The following is an 18405-nucleotide window of genomic DNA, read 5'->3' on the forward strand; positions in this document are numbered from 1 at the left end:
TCTCCATCACCCCTCCCATGGCTCCTCTGGAGAAAAGCGTGGTCATAATTCAATCTCATTCAAATATTTATAGCCTGCCTAGAAGTGCCTCTCCCAGTGCCTCCCTATGGCATGCCGTCTTTGACAGCCAGCTGGGATGGCTGCTAGTCCAGAGTGTTTCAAAAGATGTTTCTTTTCAGTGAAGTTCAGGAAGGCCAGCACCCAAAGTGACCATCGGACAACGGATGAGGAAGGAGGGAGGGAGGGAGGGAGGGAGGGAGGGAAGGAGGGAGGGAGGGAAGGAGGGAGGGAGGGAAGGAGGGAAGGAAGGAAGGAAGGAAGGAAGGAAGGAAGGAAGGAAGGAAGGAAGGAAGGAAGGAATTCTGTCATCCTCCAAGAGTCAGTTGTCCATAGCAGTAGGATGGGGCCTAGCTCCAGGAACCCCCTGGAGATGAGTGGAAGCCCTACAGAAGTTCCTAAGTACCAGCCAGGCTGCTCTTCCTCCTCTTTCCCTCTAGCCTCTGTTCACATCCACCTGCATCTCCTGCCACCAACTCTGGTACCAGCTTTTAGACCCTCAGACACATGCTAATCTTTGACCTTTGCCCCACTTCTCCTTGACCCTCTCGTGGCCCTTTGTTGGCTTCTCTGTCCATGGCTGCTGTGTCTGGCCCCGATTCCACCCCATGTACCAGCTGCCGGCCAGCTGCCTGGCTGAAGTCCACAGAGCGAGCCGCCGGCACCCCCTGACCCAGCAGTCTGCTAAGGCCACAGAAAAGGCCATGAAGTGCATCTGGCCCGACTAGGGCTTCCCAACGCTGTGCTGCCTTGAAGCCTCCCCTCCTTCCTTCCTGAGGGAATCCTGCTTTGAGCCATTTGTTTTCCTGCCTTGTTCCTTGTTCAGCCGTCTCAGTCATGTTTGTTTGGACCCATTCGGGGGTTTTCTTCATGAAGAACCGGAGTGGTTCGCCATTTCCTTCTGTGGCTCATTTTAGAGATGAGAGCGGAGGTCCACGGGGCAAGTGACTTGCCCAGGGTCACACAGCTAGGAGGTGTCTGAGGCCAGGTTTGAACTCACAACCACGCATCTTCCTTGCATGCTCTTCGAGCCCAAGTTGCCCCCAGGATCTCCTCTGCAGCAGGGGCCCCACAGATATTTGCTGACTGATCCTGGAATCCAGCCTTCGAACCCCTGCCACGGATTCTGACCCCCAACAGGGCCTGAAGCTGAGCTGCTTTCCGGGAGGCCAGGGGCTAACCTGGAAAGACCAGGCTTGGAGTCAGATGCCTGGGGTTCGGCCCAGCTCGGGTGTGGGAGCGGCTGAAGCCCCAGAAGGGGGCCCGACCGTCTCTGAGCCCGTCTGCCCATCTGCAGAGTGGAAGCATCAGCCTGGACGGTGCTGGACATCTCCTCCGGCTCTTCCAGGACAAAGGCCGGCAGGCTCTCCGAGGATGACTTCCAAGGAAGCGAGATGCTGGGACGGCCCAAGTCCGGCCTCGGGAAAGGCCTTCCCTGCAAGCAGTTCCCCGGAGCTCGAGCCCGTCTCACATCACCGACACTCTCGCGTGCGCTCGGGCTCCTCCAGCTCCAGGGAAGCGCGGGGGGCTCTGCGGGTTCTGGCTGGGATGAGATTCGTCCCAGGAGAACAGACGGACATCGGCCTGCCGGCTTCCCTCTTCCCTGAGGCGAGCAGAAGGCCGGCTCGGCCACTCATCAGGGAGCAGCAGGCGTCCTGGCGAAGGTGCCCGGAGAGGAGAGCCCTGGACGACCCGAGCGCTCACATTCGTGCCAGCCGGTCCCTGAATCTCTCTCGTGGCCACATCCCAGGCCTCGAGGGCGGGAGGCACCCAAAGCGACCCCCACAGCCCGGGGATGATCTGGAGGGGAAGAGCGACGGCCCAGGCGGGGGGGGGGGGGGTGCGTCCCGAGGGGGAGAGAAGCTGCTGTGAAAGCCTCTCCCCAGAGCTCTCTCAGCCCCTCCTTTTTCCCTACATTGAAATACAATGAGGGGGCAGCTAGGTGGCTCTGTGGAGAGTCGGATCTAGAGATGGGAAGTGGCAGGTTCGAATCTGGCCTCATACACTTCCTACATGTGTGACCCTGGCTAAGTCCCTTGCCCTCGCCTACCTTGGACAGAAGGGAAGGGTGAGGGGTTGAATGCTACGAGACAGAACTAACACTGAGCCCCCAAACAGAGCCCCACGTGGGGCCGGCCCCGGTACCTCGCACTGGGCTGGACAGGCGCAGGTGGCTCTCCACCAGCCGCATGCAGTGGTGGTCCATGAACTCGTACGCAGACAGGATCTCTCCCAGCATTCCCCTGCAGGCGCTGAAGGTGTTCAGAACGTCAGCGAAGCCCGCACAACCTGGAGTGCATGGAAGACCCGCGTCAGGGAGGCAGCCCGGGTCGAGGTGGAGGAACGCCCTCCGGCCGCCCGCATCCCACATCCCGCATCCCACGGGCAAAGCGAGCAGCGAGGGGGCCCCCACGAGCCTACGGCCGTGACGGAGGGGGCAACAAAGCGGTGTGGGGGTCTGTCTGAGCCCTGGAGCCGGATCTCAGAGCCCCCTTGGCTTGGCCTCCGCACCGTGGACCACTGGCCCTGCTCCCAGGGACCCCGGAGGGGAACGAGGGTCCAGCTCAAGGGGGCGGCTCCAGAAGGCTGACCGATGCCGCACGGCTGCCCTTAGGCTTCACGGCCCGCAGAAAGGCCAGACGGTGACTCTCCCAGGCTGGCTCTTCGGGCTTCCCGGCCCCCCAGCTCAGAGGCGGCCCCCGGCAGCCACGGCAAGTCAGAGGCCCAGACACGAGCCCTCACGGACCCAACGGCCTCAGTCAGCTCCCGGCGGCCCCCCTTAACTTCCCCTCAGATTTGGCCCCGAGAGGCCGGCGTGAGCCCCCCGCCGGGCCTACCGAGGAAGGCCACGTTCACGGCCCTGGGCTTCCGCGGGCACAGGATGGAGACGGCCGTGATGACGCCCAGAGTGCCCTCGGAGCCGATGAGGAGCTGCTTGAGGTCGTAGCCCGTGTTGTCCTTCCGCAGGGAAGTCAAGCAGTCCAGCACGAGGCCGTCCGCCAGCACCTGGCCGGGAGAGAGGAAGGCGCGTGTCAGGGGGACACTCTGGGCGAGGGAGGGCAGGGCGGGGGGCACGAGGGTCTGCCCAGGGTCCGTCCATGCCTTCCCCGGGGCAGCCGTGCCCCCTCCCCCCCGCCACGGGCTCCTGTCCTGGGGCTCCAAGAGAGCGTCCGAATCAGGGGGCAAGAACGCGAAGGCGCCCCTCAGCCTCGACGGAGGCGCCTCGAGACGGCAGAGCTCGTGGATTCGGGAAAGCAGTTTGGTCTGAAATCGGGGCCTCACGGAGAGCCGCCCCGGAGCTCGCAGAATCCTAAGCGGGTGTGCAAGAGACCCGTTTTGTTTCCTAACCTGCAGTTCTGGGCGGTTCTGCATGTGTCGTGACAGGACACGTGTGTGACCAGAATGACTGCTTGTGCCCAAGAACTGTGCACACAGGTGTTCCCGCAACCCCCGGCCAGAGACCCTCCTTCCCGTGTCGGCTCACACGTGTGGCGTTCGCTCTGTTTTCTAGGGATGTCACTTCTGTAACAGCTGAGGGCCAGCTGTGTGTGTGAGTGTAAGTATGTGTCTGTGAGTGTGAGTGTGTCTGTGAGTGTATGTCTGTGAGTGTGTGTGTGTGTGTGTGTGTGTGTGTGTGTGTGTGTGTGTGTGTGTGTAAAAGTGCGCCGGCTCCTCGAAGCATCCCTGACAGCAAAGTGCTCTCACGACATCCCGTCCATGGCTGCCCCCCATCTGCCCAACCAGAGAGGGAAGCGAGGACCGTGACACACGGAGGGCCGTGACACACGGAGGGCCGAGACACACGGAGGGCCGAGACACACGGAGGGCCGTGACACACGGAGGGCCGAGACACACGGAGGGCCGAGACACACGGAGGGCCGTGACACACCGAGGGCCACACGTGGGGCAGAAGCGCAATCAAGGCTCCCCTTTCTGGGGCTCGAGGAAGCCCTTGAGAAGCCTGCGAGAAAGGATGTTAAGAGGGGGCTCACGCTGCGGGGTTCTCTGCCCAGGATCCTACCAGCAGCCCTCGGAGGTGGGATCGGAACCCAGATCAGTCTGGCGTACCAACTCGAGGCTCTCTTCGCGAGGCCCGCCTGAAACATGCTCTAAGCTACTGAGGAGCAAAGACACACACACACACACTCGCACGTGCACACACACGCACACTACGTGGATGGTAAACAATTACCCCGGAAGCCCCAAACAAAACCCCTCAATGCTAATCTTAAGAATGAGGTCAAGAGTCATGTTTTTGCTGTTGCTCAGTTCAGGCAGGACCCCGTTTGGGGTTTTCTTTGCACGGATAGTGGCGTGGCTGGCCATTTCCTTCATTGGCTCATTTTATGGATGAGGAAACTGAGGCACCCAAGGTTAAGGGACTTGCCCAGGACCCTACGGCTAGTTCGTCTCTGAGAGGGACTGTACTTTGGGGCTTCCCGGGAGACCGTGTGGCGAGTGAGTGAGTGAGAAAAAGGCAGTCCCGGAAGCCCGAGTCCGTCAGGAGCCGGACTAGCAGGGTCTGCGGCCGACAGAGAACGACGGCCCTCGAACGGTGGGTGTCTCACCGCCTCCAGGCCGAGGACTGTCCCACGCAGAGAGCCGTAGCGCAGGAGCCGGAGCCCGCCGGCATTGGTGGCCACGTTTCCGCCGATGTGGCAGCTGCCCTTCGCCCCCAGGTCCAGGGGCATGATGAAGTCTCTCTCCTCTACGTACTGGTTTAGCCGCTCCAGGATGCAGCCAGCCTGGCACACCAGAATTCCTGAAAACACCAGAGACCAGTGACTGGGCCGGCCTCCCTTTGGGCGAAAGAGCGGCGCCCGAGAACCCCGGCGGTCAGCCCTCCCGAGCCACGTGGGCTTCCTGACTGAGACAAGCCAGACTCCCCAGCTCGGGGGCGAGGGGGGAGCAGCCTGTTCATCTTTGAGCAGAACTGGGTGGTTTTTCTGGCGAGTCGTGAAGGAAATCCAATTCTTCTCCCAGCTCTGCCTGTATGACAAGTTTCCATCAATAGCTACAAAATGATTTCCCAAATTAACCAGGTTTTTCTGGAATCCCAAATCCAGTAAAGACTGTATGCAAAAGAATCCGCTTCCTCCCCGAGACCACCAGTGCTGCTGGTCTGCAGAGCACAGGACTAGGCACAGGAAGGCCTGCCCTGGGGGAGGACAGTTCCGGGAAGGGCTCTGAGCCCCGTAACCCTGCCACAAACGTGTCAGCAGGAAGCTGCACAAGGCCACAAAGAGGAGAGGGGGGAAGAGTTCATGGAACACGGAGCCTTTCTATGGGGACCTTAAAGAAGGGGAAGGAGCGTTGGGTGAGAAGGGATTCTTTTTTAATTTAAACTCTGACCTTCTGTCTTAGAATCAATACTATGTTCGTTCCAAGGCAGAAGAGGTGTAAGGGATAGGCCTTGGGGGGAAGTGACTTGCCCAGGGTCACCCAGCTAGGAAGTGTCTGAGGCTAGATTTGAACCCAGGACCTCCTGTCTCTAGGCCTGGCTCTCTCTACATCAAGCCAGCCAGCTGCCCCTGAGAAGGTATTCCAAATCCAGGGAATGGTGAGCAAAAGGATGGGGTGCCTAAGAGTGCAAATTGTCCAGGTCTGAGAATGCATGGCTGGGAAGCATGTGAGACAAGGTAAGAAGGCTGCATGGGAGGGGGAAGAGTGGTTCAGAGGTGACTGCAATGATCCAGGAGGGGGCTAAGGAGGGCTCATGGCAGGCACAGACAAGGCTTGGTCACAGATCAGGAGAGGGAGCTCTGAGGTGGGGGATGTGATAATGAGATTAACTCTACCCTGCCCATTCTCAAATGGTCTGTGATCCATGTATGCAAGAATGGGTGACAAATCAGAACTGACTGACTGCCCTGTGGGCAGTCCTAAGAAAAGCATCTGTTGTGATCAGACACGTAAACTAAGAGGAAGACACAGGAAGTGATGAAAGATATGGCCTGGATAAATTGAAAAAACTTCTGGGGCTTTTGGCTCTTGGCTCTGGGCGGCTTGCTTCTTCTTGTGGTGGGTGACTAGGACCCAGAGGAGCTCCAACCACCAGCTGAAACCTTGGACTAAGTGAGATGGCTATTAATCCCTCCCTTGGAATGACACATGGGAGGTATGAAGACTAAATCTTCCTGGACTTCTCTAAAGAAACTGCTCTTTCAAAAGAGACTTCAGTGACTGAAGCTTCTGCTTCATTCATCTCCAGCCCTCCAGCCCTCCAGCCTTGGACTCAAGGCTGAGCCTCCTTCGACTAAGGATTAATTAGATCTGCCTGGGTTGAACAAGGAGGTCTGAACAAATTACTTAGTGTGTTAGATTTTTATCTTCCTCTTCTCATTTGTAAATACACTTCCATAAAAGTCATTTTGACTTGAGGTTATTCTTTAATTGGGGACTGACAATTATTCAATTCCCTGGCGACCAAACCTTTTAATAGTCACCCAACCAAAACCCCTTTTTACCCCGTAGAGGGACAAGCTCAGGTTGGGACCTCAGACCACCCCTGCCTTTGGGCACCTCCCCGAGTGTGTGTGGCTCCTCAGTGTGCCAAGCTCTCTCTGTGGAGTCATCATCTTGCTGCTCTCCGCCGTCTCTTGAACAGGTCAGGCTTGGAAGGCTAAAGGACTGGCTGGACAATTGGGGGCCAAGTTGGCCCAGAACCCTTCTTGTTCCTCCCTACAGACGATGCGCTCGCAGGCTGACACAGAAGGATAAAGTCCCGGAAGAAAGCCCAGGCAACTTACCGGACACGGCGTCAAAGCTGATGACTCGGTCCATGAGCGCCGTGGACAGGACGATCTCATCAAAGACGGGCACGCTGCCCCCCACCATCCCCGTGTTCCCCCCTTGAGGATTGACAGCCAAGTTCCTCTCGCTGCAGTACCTAAAACAGAGAACTCAAAGTCGGCATGCCTGGTAGCAAAGGAAATGATCGCTTTCTCCTCCTGCCTGTGCCCAGCGCCAGCTGCTCAAGCCCAGACGAGGTGAAGGGAAGGCGAGACGGCGCCTACTGCATGACCCCAGGATCTCACTGCTTTAAGGAACTTCATGGTCAGGCCTAGGCCTCTGCCCAGGCAGTCCAGTCCCTTCTCTGCCACTTACAGTCTGAGAGTTGCCTGGAATGAGGCTGAAGAGGAGTCATGGGTCAGTCAATAAGCATTTAGTGAGGGCCTGCTGTGTGCCAGGCACTGTGCTAAGAGCTGAAGATCCAGAGAAAAGCCAAACCAAAACCAAAAACCCAGTCCCTGCCCTCAGGCAGCCCACAATCTAATGGGGGAGACACCAAGCAAAGGACTCTGCACAGGCCAGCCAGGGACAGGACGAACAAGAAATAATGAACCGAGGAAAGCCTGGAAAGGACGGGGCTTGGAAAGGCCAACTGGGAAAACCCAGGATGCGTCAGAACCAGAACTAGAACTCGAGTCCTCTTGACTTAGAGCTCAGTCCACCAAGGGAAAGGCATTCCCTGGAGAGAAAAAAATCAATCAATGAATGAGACTTAGCCGAGACTATCTCGAGGTGCCGCCAGTGTCTGTTACCTCTACTCTGGGGCATCTTCGAATCCCTGAAGGAAGTCTGAATGGAGGAACATGGACCCCACCAAGCTGGTGCAGGGGCTGGTCCTGGACCAGGCGTCCAGCAGACACAAGCTGGGCGAACCTGGACAGAAACCTCAGCTTCCTCGTGTGTAAAACGGGCATCCCGCTAGCACCGGCCTCCCGGAGGGGTGACTCGTCCAGGGTCAGCCAGCAAGGAAGGGTCCGAGAGCCCAGGGGAGCCCAGGCCGGCCTCTCTATCTCCTGAAGGCTTCCAGCTGCCTCGAGGCATCCATCCTTCATGCTCTACTTCTCCCAGGGACACGTACTCTGCCGAATTGAGGGAGGGCGCTTTGGGGAAGACTTAAATACAGAGATGTGCATCCAGACACACGTGCAAATACATGGATAGGGAGCCGCTGCTTTCTGCTGCGCTTTTCATTACCATTCAGAAGCAGCAAGGTGGCTCAAGCCTGGAGAAGGGAGGTCCCGAGTTCAAATCTGACCTCAAATACTTTCTAGCTGTGTGACCCTGGGCAAGTCCCTTAACCCCAGTTGCCCCAGCCTTACTACGCTTCTATCTTGGAACTGATACTTGGTGGACTCTGGGAGAGACTGGGAGGGCTTCAGAGAGAGGCCATTATCTAATGCTATTATTGTTATTCTATTATTCTCATTCTGATCCTCTTATTCTGTTGTTGTTGTTCCCTAATTATTACTATTCTAGTCTCCTCTGGTCCTGCCAGTGACAAAGAGCGAATAGAAAAGGGGAGAGAAGCCATGCCAGGAAGAGGTGGTTCTTGCTTCGAAGGAAGCCGCAGGCCCAGGCGGCCACCTCCAGCCTGGCACGGCCTCCTCGCAGCCCTCCCTTCCTGTGGCGGCTCCCAGGGCAGCCCCGCACAGCGGCAGCGAGGAGCCCGACGGGCCAAGAGTTCCCAGGGGAGTCTGCTGCAAGCAAGCAAGAAAGAGGCTAAGTCCCAGCGCCCTGCGCCCAGAGGAAATGAAGGGAGTCCCCTAACCCCACATGGTCTGCTCCATTCACTTAACTGTGACTCACTCACAAGAGGCCAAAAGGGCTGCTTAGCATTTATGTCACTTTTCGGGCACCCCCCAGGCCGTAAACTCCTCTCCACACATCTAGCCTCATCCCTGCACCACGCGGGGCCCCAGGGGGCTCTGGGAGACAAAAACGGCACCAACCACCCTCGCCTTCCAAAGCGTGGATTCATCCTCTGGTAGAAATTCGCCCCATCGCCAGGGAAGTCAATGCACAGTTGTTCCGAGAGAGATTCCCTACTCACCGGGGCCTCCCCATGCCTGAGCCAGGCTGGCAGAGGAATGGCCCAGCGTGGCCGGGAGGAGCCTGAGGAGCGCCCACAGCCACACGCTGGAGACAAGGCAGCCAGGAGCTGGACAAGGGGCTCTCAGAGGTGCTTTCCCCCCTCTGATTCTAGGGTTCTGGGGACCCATTTTCCTCTGCCATCGCCCTGCAGACAGTGGGCAGAGAGGGCAAGAGGAGGCCAGGGGGGCCAGGGGCTTCAGGCGGCTCTTTTTTCATGCCACCATCTCCAAAGACGGCCAACGATGGCCAAGTGCGGCCAGGTACGGCCAGGTGCAGCCAAGTGCAGCCAAGTGCAGCCCTCCTCCCTCCCTTCCCAGTAACAGAGAATACAAATGAGTAGCAAGAGTCATCGACACCCCAAACGCAGTATATGAAAGCACAGGAAATATTCATCCCCCATAGGCTCGCCTACACACCCACACAAGTGCGCGCGCGCACACACACACACACACACACACACACACACACACACACACACACGGCACACACACTTATTCACAGACACACAGACTCATGAACACTCATATGCACATACACATGCACACATACACACACACTCGTGCACACACACATTCACACACGCAGACACACACACACACACACACACACACACACACACACACACACACACACACACACACACACACTTCCACAAACAAGGGTAGGGGGAGCACTGCAGCCAGGTGCATTTCCCAACTAACTGGCTGTGTTACTCTGGGACTTCCCCGCCGGGCCCCAGGAAGCTCCTCTTTGGGAAAGTCCCCTCGGCCCTGCTCCTCACCACCTTGTGCCCCTTGAATTCGTGGCTGAAAGCAGGCACATCCCAGCCTCCAATCGAGGCGTCTCTGGAGAGAAACCTCATTTCCCACCGCCTGGCTGGGGCGCTCTGTGGCTTCTCCACAACCCCCGGCCCACGGCGCTACTTTCCAGCCCCTTGTGTGTATCCTGTTCCTCTACTAGGCGGTCAGCCCCTCGAGGGCAGAGGCTGTATTCTTTTTCCCTCTGTGGCGAGCCAGCGCTCAGCCTAGCGGCTGGCCCAGAGCAGGTGCTTGGCAGGTGCTGCCACACTTTGTCCACCCGGGCGTCACCCCGTGTCAAGTTACCGGAGTATTTGGGAGACCTCCTCTGTCGTCCTGGGCTTCAGCAGCACCTTACTGCAGCCTGTCACAAAACCAAAGCGAACAGTCAAAAATCATTCAAAGATATTAAGACTGCAGGGGCGGCTGGGTGGCTCAATGGGAAGACAGCCAGGCCTCGAGAAGTCCTGGGTTCCGATCTGGCCTCAGACACTTCCTAGCTGGGCAACCCTGGGCGAGTCCCTTCCCCCCCCCCCCCCACTGCCTGGCTCTGAGCTCTTCCTTCTCAGAACCGATACACAGGACTGATTCTGGGAGAGAAGGTGCAGCTTTAAATAGAAACCCTGTCGGAACTGCTCCATTCAAGCAGTTCTCGCTCAGTCTGGCTGGCCTTTGCCTGAGAAGCAGCAAGGATGAGAAGGGAGCCGGAAGAGAGGCCAGGCTTACCCAGAGTTTCCTTCACCTCCCGATGCCCTTCCTGGCTTTAGTTACTTAGTAACAAACACTCCAGCTACAATGTAGCCAAAGAGCTGAAAGTGACACCAAAGGTAACCCGAGAGGCGACACTGGCGGAAAACTGCCTTCTCCTTATGGGAAAAGCCCAACGAAAGGGTCCAAAGGGAAGAATCCTAGTGAAGAAGTGCAACGTGGCTCTGTGAACACTCCCGGGTTCAAATTAGGCCTCCAACACGTCCTGGCTGTGTGACCCTGAGCAAGTCACCTAACCCCCACCACCTAGCCCTTAGCGCTCTTCCACCTTGGAATCGGTATTTAGTATCGATTCTAAGACAGAAGGGGAGGGCTTGAATAGCAAAGTGTCGGAAGCCATTAGAAAGATTGATCCCATTCCCGAATAATGAGAGAAATGCACACTGAGTGTTGGGAGGACACTCCGGAAAACAATGTGGAATTGGGCAAGAAAAGTCACTAAAACGTCTAGCACTGTGACCAGAGCCCCGCTGCCCAAAACAGACCGAGCCGTTCTTTCTGTGGTAGCAAAAAAAGAGAATGAAAGTGGCTGCTGACTGACTAGGAAATGGCTGAACAAATTGTGGGACGTACAAACAGAGCTGAATATTGTCACATGTAAGAAATAATAAGAATGGAAACATGATGAGGATTGTATGAGCCAATACAGAGGGAAATAAAGGGAACCAGGAAGACAATAAACACATGACAGTACAAGAGAATAAATAGAAAGGGAAGGAGGGGGGTGAAGAAGAAAGGGAAAGAGAGGAAGGAAAGGGAGGGAGAGAGAGAAAGAGGGAGGGAGGGAAGAAGTAAAGGAGGAAGGAAGGGAGGAAGGGAAGGAGAAAGGAAGGGAGGAAGGAAAGGAGGAAGGGCGGGAGGAAGGAAAGGAGGAAGGGAGGAAGGGAAGGAGAAAGGAAAGGAGGAAGAAGGGAGGAAGGGAAAGAGGAAGAAAGGAAGAAGGGAGGAAAGGAGGAAGGGGAAACTGCACTTGGAATCCAGTGGGTTGTAGCCCTGGATCGCCATTAACTCACTCTGGGCCTCTGACTGTGTCACTTCCCCTCTGTGGGGCTCATGTACAGAGTCTCATCTGTTGGTCCCCCCTAGAAAATCTCAAAGGTCCCTTCTTAGGAGTCACCCCCTTTTTTTAAGTTCCTATAATGTATAAGGTATTGTGCTGGGTTCTGGGGATACAGAAACATCATTCAATATCATACATTTTTATGTTATTTATTTTTAGATTAGTATAAAGAATAACAAAATGAGTTCATCAAAGTGTCGACGTGGAATCTAGCCACCCCAAACTTGTAACCTGGTGAGATCCGATGAACCCCAAGTTTTAGGAATAGCTTGTAGGTTAGAGACACCCAAAGCTTGTGCTTGTTCCCAGTTCCCTGTTCTCCTGAGAATCCACCCTGAAGGGAATCTCAGGCTAGCAGTTTACAGACTGAATAATGGACCCCGGGGTGAATGCTAAAGACCCTTTTGTCTTAGGTAGTCCTCCCCTTTGTATCAGAGACCCTTCCCAGGAAGGCACACCTAGCAGGAACCACCCTTTAATATCCATTGGAAGCAGCCCCTTCCCTGACACCCTGGCCTCGGGCTAGGATTCCTTTCCCAGGCTTGATTGTATCCTGTCAGTATGATCATGTCAATCCTCTTTCCCAGCTCCTGGATCTTCCCAAAAGGCATAGAGGCTCCCCAATTTCTTTTGTTCCTTGTAGTCGTCATCTAGCCTGGTGGCACTCCCAGGGGGTCTGGGACCAGAGCAAGCAGAGTTCAATCCTCGCACATGGCACGCGGCTCTGAGTAGAGGCCTAATCAGCCCTGTTCCCCCTTTCCCTTAATTAAAGAGTGGCTTTTCTGACTATTTCATAGTTCTGTGTTTTTTCTAAGTTAACAAATGGAGGCCCCAGCGAGGATTCCGAAGTCCCAGCTGCCTGAGCCACGCTGCTAACGAGGACCCCAAGAAGTGAGATACCCACAACCCCCTTTTAGGGTTGAGTCGGGAGTCCAGTTAGCAGAGGGGCCAGGTAAGTGGCTCTCAGATAGAAGGACTCGGTCGCGTGTATTTGGGAGTGACCCACTCTTTAATTTAGGGGGTTTAAGGGAGGTCCGTAGACTTACAGAGATTCGCAGAACCAGAACCACCCAGGGGTGTCTGGATTTGGGGGAACAGCATGTCTGTGACCCCAGGAGGTGGGAGCAGCCAGCAGCCTGAGGAACCACCTAGAGATCCGGGAGAGTTAAATGTAAATACATGGCAAAGAGTCCCAAGGTGAAGGGGCCAAAATGGAGTCTAGTTCAACCCACTATGAGCTCCGAGCTTGACTAGGTTTTGGGGTGTGTGTGTGTTGTTGCATGTGAAGGTGAGAGAAGCATGTCTGGAGTAGAAGAGCAAGGAGAGGAGTTCAGAGGCGTGAATGGCGGGCTGAAAGCTCTGAACAGGGAGCTGCCCTGGAGTGGGGGAGCCTGAATGGACATTTAAGCCGGTTAAATGGAGAAAGTTTCTTCGTGAATTAAAATGCCACGGTTTAAGGGCTTAAAGTTTAAATGGTTGTACATTTTTGCAAAAGAGCTTCTCCCAGAAGCTTAAAGAACTTCAGTTCTGGATTCCTTCTCAATTCTCCGAGGCTTTGCTTATATTGTATCTGCGATGTGTCCACTAATAACCTTAAAGCTTGTGATTTAAATGTTAGCCAAAAAAGAGAGAGAGAAAAGTCTAAAATTTAAAAATTAACAGTTCTGTTTTTTCTAAGTTAACACTATTAAACAGTCAGAAAAGCCGCTCTTTAGTTAAGGACAAGGTGGGGGGCGGGGAACAGGGCTGACCAGGCCTCCACTCAGAGCCGTGCCACGTGCCTTATGCAGAGTCAAGAATTGAGCTCTGCTTGCTCTGGTCCCTGACCCCTGGGAGTGCCACCAGGCTAGATGACGACTCCTGGGAACAAAAGAAATTGGGGAGCCTCTATGCCATTTGGGAAGATCCAGGGGCTGGGAAAGAGGATTGACATGATCATACTGACAGGATACAATCAAGCCTGGGAAAGGAATCCTAGCCAGAGGCCAGGGTGTCAGGGAAGGGGCTGTTTACACAATGGATACTAAAGGAAGGTCCCTGCCCAGGTGTGCCTCCCTGGGAAGGGTCTCTGATACAAAGGGGACAAAGGGGTCTTTAGCATTCACCCCGGGGTCCATTATTCAGTCTGAGACTGCTAGCCAGAGATTCCCTTCAGGGTGGATTCTCAGGAGAACAGGGAACAAGCACAAGCTTTGGGGGTCTCCAACTCACCAGCCAAATCTAAAACTTGGGGTTCATCAGATCCCACCAGGCCACAATTACGGGGTCTCTAGATTCCACGTCGACAAGATGCAAGTCTACGAGCTCAGGTTCTCAGCAGAGAAGGACTCTTACAGGGCCAGAACATAGCAAAAGTCCTTCTGATGGTGGAGGGGGACGTCCAAAGAGCACCGGCTCCCCCTTAGCTTTTAGCCCTTAACTTCTGTCTTAGAATCAATAGGATTCGTTGGTCTTAGGGCAGAAGAACAGGAAGGGCTAGGCAATGGGGATTAGGTGACTTGCCCAGGGTCACACCGCTAGGAAGTGTCTGAGGCCACATTTGAACCCAGATCCACCTGACTCGTGGCCTGGTTCTCAATCCCCCAAGGCGCCTAGCTGCCCCCTCGACCCAGGCTTGATGGTACAAACCAGAAAAGTCACCGTAATTCCTTTGTCCATCCCAGTTCAGAATAAGGAGGGAGACAGGGATGCGTGTGGCTGCTGGAGATGGAGCCAGAAGTACAGTGTGGGGAGCCCCCAGGCAGAACCTGTAAACCAAGGCAAGAGGAAGTCCTAGACCCGCACAGGGCACTCACAGGGATGGATGCCGCTCCCAAGTTCTGGGTTACAGATCCCCGGCAGCCTGAGAAGGGGGTCTGTGCAGAGGACACCCATTCAGGGGAGGGAGGTGGCAGGTGAAAGCTGGGAGACCACCAGCAGCCACATGACTCAACCCCAGACTCGCCCAGCCGAGGTAGGAATCCCCAATCGAAGGGGAGCCTCCAATTCTGCCACTCTGAAGCCAAAGAACTCTGCAGCTGGGGGGGGGGGGGGGAGGGGGCAGAACAAGCTGGGCCTGCTCAGCCCAAAGCCAGGGAGCAGCAATCAGACCTGGAAGTTGCCAAGTGCCCAGGCGTCCCTGAGATCCTGGAAGGACACAATATCCAATAAGCCATGGAAGCAGCAACAGGAGCAGCCCAGACCTTCCTCCAGCCCTACCATCAACTCCAGAGTTAGGAAATAAGTAGGCAGAATGGGCAAATCAACCAAAGGAGCCCTAGTGAACCATTATGGTGGAAGAGGCTCTCAAGGCACAAACACACAGTGTCGACGTGGAATCGAGAGACCCCAAACTTAGGGCCTAGTGAGATCTGATGAACCCCAAGTTTCAGGACTAACTTGTAGGTTGGAGACCCCCAAAGCTTGTGCTTGTTCCTTGTTCCTGTGAGAATCTGCCCTGAAGGGAATCTCAGGCTAGCAGTGTCAGACTGAATAATGGACCCCGGGGTAAATGTAGGCTTCCCCATTGTCTCAGAGACCCTTTCCCAGGGGTCCCTTAGCATCCTTTAGCATCCATGGTAGGTAACCCCTTCCCTGACACCCCGGCCTCGGGCTAGGATGCCTTTCCCAGGCTTGATTGTATCCTGTCACTATGATCATGTCAATCCTCTTTCCCAGCCCCTGGCTCTTCCCAAATGGCATAGAGGTTCCCCAATTTCTTTTGCTCCCAGGAGTCGTCATCTAGCCTGGTGGCACTCCCAGGGGGTCTGGGACCAGAGCAAGCAGGGTTCAATCCTGGACTCTGCATAGGGCGTGTGGCACGGCTCTGAGTGGAGGCCTGCTCAGCCCTGGCCCCCTTTTCCTTAATTAAAGAGTGGCTTTTCTGACTATTTCATAGTTCTGTGTTTTTTCTGAGTTAACAAAAGGAAGAGAATGACTCCAACGTGTCAGACAGAAACCCAACTTGCGTACAAACTCAACAAGAATTCCACAAGATGCAAAGCGAAAGTTTTTAAAAATTGAAAAATGTTTTTGTAAATGGAATAAAAGCATTTAAGGACAAAGAAAGGGCAAGAAATGAGGGCTGGGGAAGAAAGGACTGGAAAGGAGGCTAACAAGCTGGCACAAGAAAGACAAAATCTTGCCCAAGTAACAAACTCCCTGAAAATTCACACGAACCAAATACGAGCCAATGAGTCTATGCAGCAACAAGAAACATGAACACAAAGCCAAAAGGAAGGGAAGAAAATAGAAGAACATGGGAAGAATGTCATAGCAAAAAACAACTGACCTAGAAAACAGAATGAGGAGAAAAGAGTCATGGACTATCTGAACACCATGACCCAGACATAATATTTCAAGAAATTGTAAAACTACCCAAATCTCTTAGCGCCAAGGGCAAAGTCGGAATAGAAAGAATCCAGCAGTCTCCTCCTAAAGGAAATCCCATGACAACTCAGAGGCCTTTGGACCCCTTCCAGCATTTCCTCCCCACTGCACCATGCAATAATACACTTGCAGTCCACTAAGATCCCCAGATCTTTTTCTTTAAACCCTTCCCTTCTGCCTTAGCCTCAGGCCTGTGCATTGGTTCCATGGCAGAAGAGCCAGAAGAGCTAGGCAATGGGGGCTAAGTGGGGGCCCAACGTCACACAGCTATGAAGTGTCAAAGACCAAACTTGAACCCAGGACCTTCCGCCGTGAGGCCCAGCTCTCAATCCATGGAGCTACCGAGCCACCCTCCCCCAAAATCTTTCTCAAACTACTATTTCGTTTCCCCTAATGTTGTACTTAGAAGTCCATTTTTTCAATCCAAGAGTAAAACTTTGCCTTTATGACCACCAAAGCTCACCTTGTGACACAGATCCCACCGTTCCAGCCTGTTTCCAGTCCCAGATCCTGTCGGGCATCGAGGGGGCTGGCCGTTCCCTGCCCTGCTTCTGCTTGCCTGTCTCCCTGTCTGATCTGGGCTGCTCCCTCCCCCTCTCCTTTCTCCCACTGCTCGCCCTCTGCCCAGCAGCCCTGTCTGGGGAAGGTGGGGGGCTCACATGCAGCGTGAGGGTGCATTTGGGCACTGAAAAACCCGGTAAGTGCCACTGGCCAAGCAGAGCCAACGGAACACCAGAAGGGCATCTGCGCTGCCCCAGAACCGAGGTGGAGCTCCAAGCCAACGGCTCTCTCTCAGAGGGACCTTCCCGAGGGCCGAGAGCTTCTCCAAGTGCAGCCCATATTCTGGTCGGTGCTGAACCCCCTGCTCAGGCCTGGCCCCAGCAGCTCAGCCCATCTACACCTCATCCTCAAGGGACCATGCTAGCCGTGGGCCTGGGCACCCTAAGCGGACGGCAATGAGGAGAGGGTAAACCTCTTGTCCAGCCCTGGCAGCAGGGGCCGGGGGCTGTGCAGACAAGTTAGTTAAAGTTGAAGCCGGGAACAAAGCCTCACCCTAGAAGAGGACCTGCTCCTGGCACACGGATAGGCGGCTGCCTTTCATTATTGTCCCTTAGTAACAGTAACTAGGTCATGGGGAATGGAACCATCCCAGGGATAGGATGATGGCCTTACTTTGGCTAAAACAGGGCAGGGGCGAGCTACTTCTACAGGGACCCGAGGCTGCGGCCACAGAAACACCTCGAGGCCCATCTAAGGACACCCTCGGCCAGCCAGCTGAGCCTGATTCGGGCCGGCCCCCATCACCCAAAGAACACCCTGCAGGCCACCTCGTCCCCTCCCTCCCTCCCTCCCTCCCTGCCCTGGTTCTCAAGGAAATCCTTGGTCCTGCTTTGCTTCCGGGAGGGCATCCTCTGCAGGCTGCCCGGCCTGCCCGGTACTGAAGGAGCCCCACACTGACCTCGGACCATTTTGAGCCAGTCCACATTGGCGAGCTTTAGTTCATGAGGATCTGTGCTGACCCTTCCAGGGATGACACGTTCAAAGAATGCCAAGTCCTCTTCGGACACCTCAGCAAAAGGCAGCCTCTGCACGGGATACCGGTCACGGGTCAGCATCACCTCCTGGGAAGCGGCTGCACTCGTCCAGAAGTCTCGCCGGTGGAAGAGGCTCCCAAAGCTGCGGGGCCTCCATGGTTTCTTTCCCTCCATCACAAGAGTGGGAGGCCTGGCCATTCTCACCAGTGTTTGGTTGTGGTCATGCACCCGCCATCTCATGAAGACCCCCAAACGCCAAAGAAGGCGCCATGAGAAAAGGCAAGGGACTGGCATGGTTCCTCTGCAATACAAAGGGGAAAATCAGCAGCTCCTGGGGAGAAAAGCCCTAGGTCAGCCCACACACCCTCAGGGAAAACAAGACACCAGAGCGGAAGCCACCAAAAGTGGACCTAAAAGTGAGTGTACTAAAGAGGTCTAAAGAGGCCTCTGCTCAAAGCAGACCTACTCAATAGACCTAAAAGAGTCCTTCCTCCAAAAATGCCTCATCGCTGAGTGCTCTATGGATTGGGAATGTGAGAGGCCAAAGGGACCTTCTTACCCTGCAGCCTGGCTCCGTCAGACCTCTGCTCAAAAACTCTAGGGGCTCCCTACGACCTCCGGGACACCCCATTTGTCTTTTAAAGCCCTACATAAGGTGGCCCCTCCCTCCCTCCCTCTCTTCCTTCCTCCCTCCTTTCCTTTCCTTCCTTATTTCCTTCCTTCCTTCCTTCCTTCCTTCCTTCCATTTTTCCTTCCTTCCTTCCATCCTTCCTTCCCAGGCTGCTTACACTTCATGGCCCTCTAATATCTGCCAATCCAGTGACACTGGCCTCTGGGCAAGACCCCTCCCCCAGCCTGAACCATTCTCCCTCCTTATGCTGCCAACCAGCTTCCCTGGTCTCCATCAAGCCAGTCCAAATCATGCCTCCTTCAGGAG

The 18405-nt window shown here is 55.2% G+C and overlaps 2 protein-coding genes across 2 annotated transcripts in view; both read right to left on the minus strand.

The window, feature by feature from the left end:
• GAL3ST2 (galactose-3-O-sulfotransferase 2) overlaps nt 1–1637 on the minus strand; it is a 111566-nt gene extending 109929 nt beyond the window's left edge. The window contains exon 1 of the mRNA XM_044669512.1: nt 1534–1637. Coding sequence (XP_044525447.1) covers nt 1534–1637 — 104 coding nt within the window. The remainder of the gene's footprint in view (nt 1–1533) is intronic.
• A 56-nt stretch (nt 1638–1693) lies between these two features.
• On the minus strand, nt 1694–17666 carry D2HGDH (D-2-hydroxyglutarate dehydrogenase). Its single transcript, XM_044669513.1, has 7 exons — nt 17393–17666; nt 10044–10101; nt 6807–6946; nt 4626–4819; nt 2895–3063; nt 2203–2346; nt 1694–1857 (listed from the first exon to the last, which is right to left on the minus strand). Exons 1-7 carry the CDS (start codon nt 17664–17666, stop codon nt 1694–1696), a joined length of 1143 nt encoding a protein of 380 aa, XP_044525448.1.
• Between the last annotated feature and the right edge of the window lie 739 nt (nt 17667–18405).

This window comes from Gracilinanus agilis, chromosome 3 (assembly GCF_016433145.1).
Source record: "Gracilinanus agilis isolate LMUSP501 chromosome 3, AgileGrace, whole genome shotgun sequence".
Lineage (NCBI taxonomy): Eukaryota > Metazoa > Chordata > Mammalia > Didelphimorphia > Didelphidae > Gracilinanus > Gracilinanus agilis.

What these genes read in the sequence shown, in the direction of transcription:
- D2HGDH (XM_044669513.1), bottom strand. Translation starts at nt 17,666, where the DNA reads ATGGCCAGGCCTCCCACTCTTGTGATGGAGGGAAAGAAACCATGGAGG. An exon ending in GAGGTCTCCCAAATACTCCG is followed by an intron (nt 6,947 to 10,043) that starts GTAACTTGACAC and finishes TCTCTGTTTTAG; the next exon opens with GTACTGCAGCGAGAGGAACT. An exon ending in CAGCTTTGACGCCGTGTCCG is followed by an intron (nt 4,820 to 6,806) that starts GTAAGTTGCCTG and finishes TGGTGTTTTCAG; the next exon opens with GAATTCTGGTGTGCCAGGCT.